Source organism: Molothrus aeneus, chromosome 1 (genome assembly GCF_037042795.1).
Source record: "Molothrus aeneus isolate 106 chromosome 1, BPBGC_Maene_1.0, whole genome shotgun sequence".
In the NCBI taxonomy this organism is placed as follows: Eukaryota; Metazoa; Chordata; class Aves; order Passeriformes; family Icteridae; genus Molothrus; species Molothrus aeneus.
The window spans coordinates 81,143,062-81,153,914 of record NC_089646.1 but is presented as its reverse complement, the minus strand read 5'-3'; the positions used below and the strand labels follow the sequence as shown (position 1 = coordinate 81,153,914).

The 10,853-nt window shown below is 40.6% G+C and overlaps 1 protein-coding gene across 1 annotated transcript in view; it reads left to right on the top strand.

Annotated features, from left to right (window-relative positions):
* The first annotated feature begins 216 nt into the window (after positions 1-216).
* MARCHF6 (membrane associated ring-CH-type finger 6) overlaps positions 217-10,853 on the top strand; it is a 44,708-nt gene continuing 34,071 nt past the window's right edge. The window contains exons 1-3 of the mRNA XM_066559855.1: positions 217-262; positions 4,905-5,001; positions 5,818-5,891. Of these exons, the coding sequence (XP_066415952.1) occupies positions 244-262; positions 4,905-5,001; positions 5,818-5,891 (190 nt within the window). The 5' untranslated portion in view covers positions 217-243. The remainder of the gene's footprint in view (positions 263-4,904; positions 5,002-5,817; positions 5,892-10,853) is intronic.

The window sequence follows — 10,853 nt, the reverse complement described above, 5'->3', positions numbered from 1 at the left end:
AACTGACCCCGTGTGTCTGTAGATGAGAGCGGGGCCGGCCCGCAGCAGCGCCGGCCCATCCCGGGCCTCCCAGCCGGTGTGTCCGGCAGGCGGCGCTGTGGGCGGGCGGGCGGCGCTCCGTCCCCGCTCGGCCGCGCTCTGTGGCCGCGGGCTCGGCGGCGCGGCCGGTCCGTCCGCTCGGCGCGCGGCCCCGCCCCCCCGGTCACACCACCCGCCCGGCCGGCGCTGCGTCAGCCCGGCAAGATGGAGACCGCTGAGGAAGGTACGGCTCGCCCCGCCACCGCCGCCAGCCCCCGGGCGGAGGCTCTGCCGGGGCAGCCTCGGAGGGTGGAGGGGCGCGGGGGAGGAGGAGAGTGTCACTGGGCCCGCTGGGCGGGCTGGGGGCTGTTCACGCCCGGAGGGGCTTCTCGCACCGGGGCTGCAGGTGCTCGGGCCCTGCGCCCCCCGCACCGTGCCGGGCCCGCCGTGCCGCAGGGGCCGTGCCGGGCCGGGCCGGGCCGAGCCGGGCCGAAGGGGGCAGTGTATGAGGCGGCGCGCTCGGGTGCCCCTTACGTAACCACGGGGAACGGGGAGCGGGGGGGGGAAAGGGGGGCGGTGCTGGCAACACCCGGAGCGGGGCTGGGATGGGCCCTACCGGGGCACCGAGGCCTGCCGGAACCTTCCGCTGGCTGAGGAAGTGGGGGCCCGGGGGAGAAATGAGAGCCCGGGGCGGAGAGCAGCAGGCGGGGTGCGCACGCTGGGGCAGCGGGAGGAGGGCGCTGCCCCCGGCTCCCTCCTGGCCAGCGGACCCTGTCGGACCCGGCCGGCCCTGTGGCCCAGGGAGCCTCGCATTTCTGCGTTTATCTGAATAGTAATAGCTGCTCCTTTCGCAAAGCTGGCTTTGTTACGTGTGCTGGGCAATCTGTTTGGGAGATTGAAATAGGCAGGAGCTGACATGTTTCTCTGTCTCTAATATTGTAGTCACTTATCTAACTTTAAAAAAAAAGAATTGTCAAAGATATAGTCATGAAGTGGGTTTTATGTGTAGTATCCATTTCTAAGGGTATTGCTTTATTTGACATCAAACGTGGATATGTTTTGTCAGCACTTTTGTTATGCTTAGATAATCACAAAGTCACTGAATTTTTAAGGTTGTAAGGGACCTCTGGCGTTCATGTACTCAAAGCCCCCTTCCAAGGCAGGGTCACCTAGAGCAGGTAACACAGGAATGTGTCCAGGTGGGTTTTGAATGTCTCCAGAGAGGGAGAGGGACTATGTTGTTCAAGCAGATGTCGGGGAACTTTGACAGATCAGCGCTTCATATTGTAGTGTAAACCAAACTAAATAAAGCATGTTTGTTGTGCTATGTTTCTGCAGTATTTGAGCTTTGTTTATCATCTCAAACAATGAGTGCAAATACATATTGCAGCAGCAAGGCAGTTCCAAGGAAAGCATTTTGTGTCTTGGCTCTTGTTACTTTGGTATCATTTTGAATGTAGCTTTTTATCAGATGCTTGAGAGGGTTTAAAAAAAATGGAAAAACGTGAACCACTGGATGAAGTAAGACAGCACCTTTGTAGTAGTGTCCTTTGGGTTGTGCTGTAGACATCCTTAATACCCGTGATCACTGATGGTTTATCAAAATATTTGTGTTTCTTAAATCTAACATTTGAAATTGCTTGCTGCAGCTCTGTAGACCAAGTCACTTACACCGATGAAATCAACAACAAATTGAAACTTTGATTGCTTTCCCTCTGCTTGCCCAGAAAAACTGTGTTTTTTGCAAGCTGTGAAGTGGATACTCAGAAATGACCTCCTGATTTTCCACCACTCCAGCAGCTGGTAAATCCATCTCGGTGGATTTAACTCAAACAGCATAGTTGATAATTTGTTACAGGCTGTTACCAGTGGTAGACTTTGATCATACCTGACTTAAGTAGGTGAACAGACCAGCAAGACAAAGAAGAGGAGGTTTTTAGTTACATCTTTAAGGCATTGTCTTCTTTGACTAAACCTTTGTTTTAAATTCCACACTTGAAATTTTGACTTTTCTGGTTTTATATACAAGCACACACAAAGGCACATGTATATGCAGCCTTAGATATTCTATTGTGGCCTTATCAATGTTGCCCTCAAAAGCTCCCAGTGGTAGCTTGAAAGTAACCGGTCTATATACTCACTTTCCATAAATACCACCAGAATGTTACAACTTCTTCTACAGTTTCAAACATCAGATCCTACTATTAGAACTTCCCGAGGCTTGCCAGAACGCTGAAGAGACTTCCCAAGGTTAGAAAGCTCTGAACAGCAGCAGCAGCAAAGACTGTGTTAGTGCCTTGAGGAAGAGGAAATATGATATTATTGTGTGCTTGAGCTTCTGCTGCAAAGTGTCAGGTGGACTTTGTGAACTGGTGATTGTCTGATAGTGGTGTTCCGGCCGTTGTGGTTCTGATGGGCTTTGTGCTTGACTGAAGTGTATTGTGGAGCTGGAAAACTGAACTGTGTGGTGAGAGCTGAGATAAGAGAGGCAGTCTGGGGTCATGTCAGACCTAAGCGGAAGCTGCTTCCCCTCAACGAATGTGAAAGTTGCTTGTCTGCAGCACCTGAAAGCACCAGATACCAGGTTTTGCTAAAGAGGTAATTCTGGTTCTTTCTAGATAGATCACTTTGTTGCTAAATAACGTAATCTTCACTTTTTGATATTCCAGTGTTGGATTCAGTTGGAGAGATAATAGGCAGTGAATCATTCTCAGGGGGAGCAGGAAAGAACTTATTATTCAAGGTCATTTTTTCCAAAACATGTGCCTGAAGAACAGGATGCAAAATGTGGGTGCACATAGAAAAATAGTGACTCTTGCACAGTGCAATTCTCTTTGACCATGGCTGTAGGTCATAAAGTGCATAGCTTAACACATTGACCCTCAACAGAGTTTATTGATTTGAAGCTATCAGTTGCTTAACAGTCCAACCAATTGCACTCATATGTTTATTTGGATTTATACAACAAGGGGAAATATCTAGAAATTATCATAGCTTTGAAAAAATGAAATTTAGGTTTATTTTAGTAAGCTAATAGGCAGTCTTTTCTCAAGTAAAGAGCTCTTTTGCTCACAGTAATGCAAATTGCTTTTTCCCAGAACTTTTGACAATAAGTGAACAGTTTGCTGTGAGAGTCAACAGGCCATTAAATGGACAGATTCAGAGAGCCGTGGGCATCCTTCAGGGAGCAGTGTGCTTTTAGCTTGCTTTCATTGGTGCCAGAGTGTCCTTAAAGCAGTGGTTTCATGTGCTGTCTCGTGCTTGTCTGACCCCTTGTGAGGCTGACCCAGCCGACAAAGCTGCCCACTTGCTGCGGTGAAACAGCTCCCTTGGAAAGAATGCAGGAGGAGGTGGGCATGCCACAGCCAGTGGGTAGGGCAGGGCCTGCCTGTCAGCCAGAGAGACCTGTCCTGTGCAGCCATCTGGAAGTGCTCTCTGCCATAAAAGAATCGTTTGTTAAGAGAAGTAGCAGTTCTGATCATTCTTGTCAGCAGAGGAACCAGGGACTCGTGGTGTTTGCAGCAATACTGCAAATCATCGCTGCTACACGTGGCAGTGGTGGAAATGCTCTTTATGTCTCTTTGTAGCATCACTGATGTGATGTTGAATACCTGTTTCTGTTAATTCTGGGTTTTCATGCTGCATAATGAATTCACTCAAACTACACTTTCATGGATAAAAAATTGTTTGAATTTAATAATTTGAATTCTTATGCTTTATGTGTAGAAACTGTCCTAATAGTCTATAAACTATGGATATAGTCATAATGTGACTTCTTTATAGGAAAAAAAATCAGTCTTTGGTGTCTTCTTTTTTGTAGAAAAGCATTAACTTTGAAGATTCTGGCCAAGAACAAAGATAGGTGATTTGGATTTGAAATTGCATATTTGCAGTATTCTCACATATTTTTCTGACAAAGATCTCTGATAGGCATGAGTTCCACTGGAACAAATATGTGTGTTTGCTGGATAGTGGTTGATAGAGAAATAATTAACAAAAGATAAAATCTCAAACTCACATATTCTATAAAAATGGACATTTTATGTTCACTTCCTTAATAAAAGTAAAAGGAAGAGTCAAGGGAAGATGCATCTGTCAATAAACAGATAAAACTTGATTTTTATTTCTATTTAATTGTGTGTTTAGAGCTCTGGCTAACTGAATGGTTTAGAGGGAAAAGTTTATGCTCACTTCTTTATCCACAAAACCTCTGCAACCTTTAGTTGCAAGAAAACATCAAAAATCGGGAATAAAGTAGGTGTGGGATGTATAGAAATATTACTGAAATTCTAAAATAAGAAACAGAAAGTGGCTTTTCTTACTGGACAGTAGGCTGTCTCCAAGTTGGCTAGCAAATTGCAAAATACCTGTGTCTGTTTGTTATATTGGATTTTTTTCCTTTCATCAAGAGCACCAAGGAAATATGTTTGTTAGGTTCAAGGAAATTATTTAAGTCATTGTTGGACATTATTAAACATCTTCTGTTCATCATCTGTTTAACTTTTTCTAAACTGAGATGAAATTTTTCTATTTCAAAGTATCCACATTCAAGAAACAGTTTTTATGTTGTTTTAGTGATAACTCTTTAGGTAGAAAACACATCCTCCTGTAGTTTTACTGTGTCTATTTCCTAGAAATCCTAAAATTCTTTAGGATGTGTTTTGAGTTTATGTAACATGATCAGGCAGATAATGTTCGTGTTGCTCTTTCTGGTGATCTCCCAGTCTCTGTCTTGCATCAGATGAAATCTGTCTTTCATCCTCTTTCAATTTATCCTGGTTTCATTTTGCTACACAGTAAAGTTTCTGAATGTACTTGTGTAATTTGTCTTGAAGATGTAAGTTCTTTAAGCAGAAGTGTAATAAGCTTTTTGTCCTTGTCAGCAGATATATGCAGAGTCTGTCGGTCGGAAGGAACTCCCGAGAAACCCCTCTATCATCCATGTGTGTGTACTGGCAGTATTAAATTTATTCATCAGGAATGGTGAGTTCTGTGTCTGTGTGTTTCTTAAATTTTTCTTTTCCTAATGAAAACATATTAACATGTTTCTAAAAATACCTCAAGTCTTGAGGTTAAGTGAAAAAAACAATATTCAGTGGAAACATGTTTGGGGTTTTGATGTTGTTTACATGATAATTCATTACAATTCAGGAAAAATTTAGTAATTATACATGGAAAGAAAGCTGATAATTATTTGTATTTGGGACTGCAGTTCTGATTGGAGGTGAGCTTTATGAAAACTAAGCAAAAAATCAGTGTGTTAGGGCTTTTTTTACCCACTTATAGTTGTGAATAGAAAGAACATCAAACCTCACAGAAAAAAATAAAAAACCCTAGTGCTTTTTAGTTGAGGTGTGTTTGATCAGGAAGTGCTAAAGTAAAAACTGTATTTCTGGTCTATATGGTCATTTCTGATGGTATTTTAATAGTCCTCCTTTCACAAATGCAGCAATTCTAAATCTTAGCTGTGTGCATCCATATGTCATATCTTGAAATATTTATAAGAACTGGTGTCAGAGGTGGATGTCTGTGCCAGGCTGTCTGCTTTGATCAATAACGTACTCAGAGAATGAATGTTCTTTATCAACACTGGGATGCATGTTAGTTTACCTTTTTCTACTGTTTGAAACTTATTTTGTGGCCTAAATGGACTTAATAAACATGCTAATTTAAGTCCTGCTTGACAGTACAAATATCCTGATTTAAGTGTGAAAGAAGGGAATTAGTGTGTTTTCCTTAAAGGAGGGATAGGGCTGAGGGATGTATAGCGTGTGTTAATGGGATCACTTTTTATTGCAGCTTAGTTCAGTGGCTTAAACACAGCAGAAAAGAATACTGTGAATTATGTAAGCACAGATTTGCTTTCACACCAAGTAAGTATGTTTTTCTTGCTCCTATTTTTTTCAGAATTTTTCTTACATAATATCTATGAAGTGATTACTTTTTCATTCAGTGTGGTAGATCCAAACGTGGTGTAACTTCTGTATTTTTGTTTTAATTGCAATTTTTATGCATGTTATTGCAGACTGTGAATTGCTTAAATGATGGATAATTTGGTTCTTTCATAATCTTAAGTGAGACATAGAAGTATTATTCTGTACCTTTTTCTGACAGCCTCAATCCCATTCTTTTTTTGCCAGCATTACAGTGTGTTGCATGTTTTCAGCTTCATTGATAAATTTGAGTTTTTGGAAGTCTGAATGGTAAAGTGAAACAGTGGCAAAATTTGAATTTTAAAGGCAGTTTTCAGTTACCTTTAAAGGATCTACCTGCAACACTAATACTTTGCTTCTGTCAGTTTCAGTTGAAGTGGTCTTGACAGATAATAGAAATTATTATTATTCAACTTATATTTCAGTCAAGATACACTAGCTACTCAGTATTAAATTGCCTCTTATGTTAGATACAACTAAATAGAAAGATGAAGAATATTCATATAGCTCCCAGAGGATTCTTAATTACATTTTGGCTGATTGTAGTAGGAATAGGTGAGGTGGCAGGCTAGTATTATTTAGTGTTGTCAGTTGCCTGTTGAGCAGGTAAAGTGGGTTTTATGCTACATTTTTCTCTTTAAATTTACTGATTTATTTCTGTTCCCCTCTTACCTTTTTTTGTGTGTTGGCATTTTTTTCCTCCTAGTTTTGTACTTTGGTAGAGAAAACTGAGGTTAAGGTGGTTTAGTTCATGTATTTTCTGTTCCAAAAATCCCTTAGTGCACCTTCTTTCTATATGTTGAACCTTGGTATAATGTATTTCTGCCAAGAATTAATTAAACACACTAGACCATCAGTGAAATGTACTATATTAACTCTTTCTTGGGAGGGCAATACTGTATTTTACGTTAAACACAGCAGTGCTTTCCAGTTATTATTCTTAAATACTGCAGTGACCTGTATGAGGAAAGTTAAGAGATCATCTGCTTGCAGGTTTTATTTATTACATATTTTTATAAAGGCATTATATTACTTCTGCATGGAACTTGCACAGACTAAAAGTGATATGCAGTTCTGAATCTCCCTACAAGCTAATTAGCCACTTTGAAAATTGCATACTGTCACCAGGTCCTCTACAGAATTTAGTGTGCATGACCAGAAAATGGCATTTCAGTGATTTATTAGTTGTTAAGAAAAAAGACTTTCTAGTTTTGTATGAAAAGAAAAAAGCAAATCAAAAAAGTTTATAATGTTTTCCTTGGGATCTAGAAAAAGAGGATAAGCCATTCCAAACTAAATACATTTTATATGCATGTTGCTCTTGATAAGAGGAAGCTTAGTTGCTGCCCTTATCAACAGAGGTGTTCTGCAGAAGTTAATTCTTTACTGACACTGCTGTTGCCAGCACAGCTTGTATTGTACTTGCAGGTTATAGACAGGGGATAAAACTTAGTTGAGTTCATGTGGCTCAAAAAAATTACCATTTTTAATGGGAGCTTTGAAATTGGTAATAAGCAATCTCTTTCTTCCTCATGCAATAGAGTTTCTCCTCCACATTCAGCCTCTAGTAAAGTTCTGCTTATCCTCTACCACACACTTGTCACTCCCGTGAGTGAGCAGGCTCAGCTGATAAGGTTTCCTTCTCGGCTTTCCACGTTGCAGTGTGCTTTTTTCTACCAGGCTTCACACAGTGGTAGCAGGTCAGGTACCCTGCACAGATTCCTCCTGCCCTCCCTACCCATGGGGTCTTGTTTCATTGTTTCCCTCACACCCAATACTCACGCAGTTACGGTTTCCATAATTTCTCTTTTCCCTCTTTCTTTGGAAGATAATGTGGCTGTCCAGTCTGGAAACTGGATCTGCTTGTGGGAACGGGGAAGGAGTCACAGGTGCTGGAGAGAGAATGATAAGGCAGGAAAAAAAGGGGACTTATGTATGCCTGTCATCCCAAGCAAAGTTGGATCTGGCCTGTAACCATGCCAGGTGTAACACATTTTCAGATAAGTCGATTCACCACGGGATGTGGTCAAATAAACACATGCATGTAATTAATATCTGTGCTCCAGCAGACAAGCACTAATGGTGTAATAGAATATTAGTGCAGTAATACCAGCAACTCCTCTCTTGTTTAGCTTGGTTTGCTTGCTAAGGCTGTTGCTGTCATTCTGTCAAAAATGCTCCCTGTATAGAGTATTCATAAACTATTTGTAGTGCATTATTCTCTAAGTTCTGTAACATTTTGGGATTTTTTTAGCACCTGAACTACTAGCTTAGTTATTGCTTGGAAAAAAGGAAAAAGGAGAAGATTCAACTTGTATTTTGGTTGGAGTACAAAGGAACAAATTTTTCTTTTGAATAATAGCATCATTCTCTAAATGTGTTTAGTCATGTAGGTAAATTACTTGATTTCAAATGCATTCTTTAAAGCTAAATTTTTATGTTTTAAAATTAATTACTTTTCTGCAGTTCTACAAGTTAAGAACTAAATCAACTATGAAAAAAGTAGCTTTTGACATTTTTTGATTGTCAAGGTACTTGTTAATTTTCAATTTGTGAGTTTTCTTCCTGAGTTTTTAAAGAGTAACTACTCTCTGTTCTTTTCCTCCCCACACATGCACTTTCTTTTGTCATGTGCAAGGATGTGCTTCTATTAGTGCTACACTAAACATAAGCGCCAACACATGAAAGATGGTGAGGCTGTATTTCCCAAGAAAATACAGTTGTCAAAACTTCACCATTCTGTAGGAGGTAATGTTAACATAAATACTGTCAAAAACACAAGTACAGAAGCAGACTAGGCTGATCTTTGTCTGAGGGTTGGGGTGGGTTCGTTTCTGCACTTCCTGTGCAGCTTCATTGCTGGTATGCAGTTCATTCAATGTCACAAGCTTAGTTAAAACAAAGACTGTAAAACTAAAGGAACCCATATGAGTAGGATGTTCCTTATCATGTAATTTGGATATTACATTATTGAAGGATATAATAAACTGATATCTCGACCTGTTTTGTTTTCATAAACTTTTAACACAGTAGTCCATAGCTTCAGCATTTCTAGAAAGGCTAACTTCAAAAAATAAACTTCTAGAACAAAATACTACATGCTGGCACAGAATTCAGTGTGCCTTCTGCCAGTTCCAGTGTGCAGAGTATACACACAGCTGAGAGTTGTATGAATGTTACTTCATACACTAGAGCTGTGCTTGCCTGAGAAGGAGTGGAGTTTTTCTCCTTTTACCTTAGTGGTCTGAAGCAAAGTCTGCATGTGTTTGAAGGGTGTAAAACACAGAAACATAGAGTGGTTTGGGTTGGAAGGGTCTTATGAAGATCATCTAGTCCAACCTAAAGAATAACTCACAAGCCCTGTTTTACCAAATGAGTGTTTCCACCCAGGAGCTATCAAGCATATGGTTTTTACTTAAGAGTTACACAGTGTTATTTCACGATCAGTGCACGAGGATGACTGAGGTGGCATATAAATGGCTTGCAAATGTAGTAGTAAATAAAGAACCTATGGGTGAGAGGGCTGCAAGTGTGATGATTCTGTGAAGTAAGCTAAATGGCAGCTTCTAAATGTAGCCTTGTGGTTTTCCTACCTTATTTGTGTCAGTGTAAGAGCATATTTTTTGTCTACCATCTGTTTTGGAGAAGTAAAATTAATAATTGTGTTCCTGGAAAAGTTAGGCTTACAGGAGAGGAGGGTAAAAGAAAACCCCACCTCCTGAAAACAACCAGCCAAACAAAAAAACCCACCTAAATTTAGGATTCACAACTAAATTAGCAGTTACACTGCATAGCTGTGACCTAAGTATCCAAAAAGCTTTCTAGTAGTTTTTCTATAACCTGTACAGCTCAAAGAAGTTGAGCTAAACCTATGAAAAACTCACCCAAAATCTGTTTGAATTTCATACTGTAATAGAAAAAAAAGACAAGCTATTGTTTCAGTTGGTCTCTAGTAGAAAGATTTTTATTTGGAGGAACTATGGTAAATAAAGTAGGAATTTGCTTTCTCAAACTGAGTTAGGAAAGATTACTGAGATGTAAATAAGGGATGGAGGTGCAGTGAGGAGGATGGATGCTGTGGTGGCAAGAGTCAAGGTCTCAGGCCTCAAAGTGATGGTGGGAAGGGGGTGCAGGGAGCTGCAATGTGGACAGAAAATGGCACTGGGTGACAGACACAGGTGGGGAGATAAGCTATGGAAATCACTGGCAGCAAGCTGCAGTGGTGCAGGGTGCTTGCACACCAAGGGTTCCTGTCATGCTAGGAATTCCTGCATTTCATGCACCTGAGTGTTGCAGGACATAGCAGGATTTTACCTTGTCATCATGATATAAAGCTTTTAGTGGAAAAAGCTGTACATATTTTAAGGTGTGCACAGGACAGTGCACAGAAAAACCAGCTTTCTTCCCACCCTCAGCTTCTCAAATCATCAAAAATTACCAAATTGTTAAAAGTTGGGGGACATAGCTTGCATTCTCTGAGTAGTAGCTACATTGTGCTTTTATTTGAAAAAGCTCCGTTGTAACTCTAAAGCCTTTAGAAAAGAGCACACAAAAATGCCAACTTGTATAAGCACTTTCTGCTTTAAGTTAGGATGGACATTCTTTCTTATAGTTCTTCGTGTGTGTTTGGTAATTCCTGGAAGATGCATTTTTAAATTTCAAATCTTTCCAACTTAACAACTTGTCCCTAACAAATTAATCATTAATACAAAGTTAACGTTTTCTGTGTTGTCCTTGTTGCAAAGTGTTGATCAAAATATATTTTTTGAAAATGAGAAGGTTCTCAAAGTATCTGCTGAATTGTCTGTGAGTGGTGCCGTAAATATTTAACAGATGCACTCTAAACAGATATTCTTTTGCACCCTTGACAAAGCTTTTTTGTCTCTCCTGTGGCAGAAATTT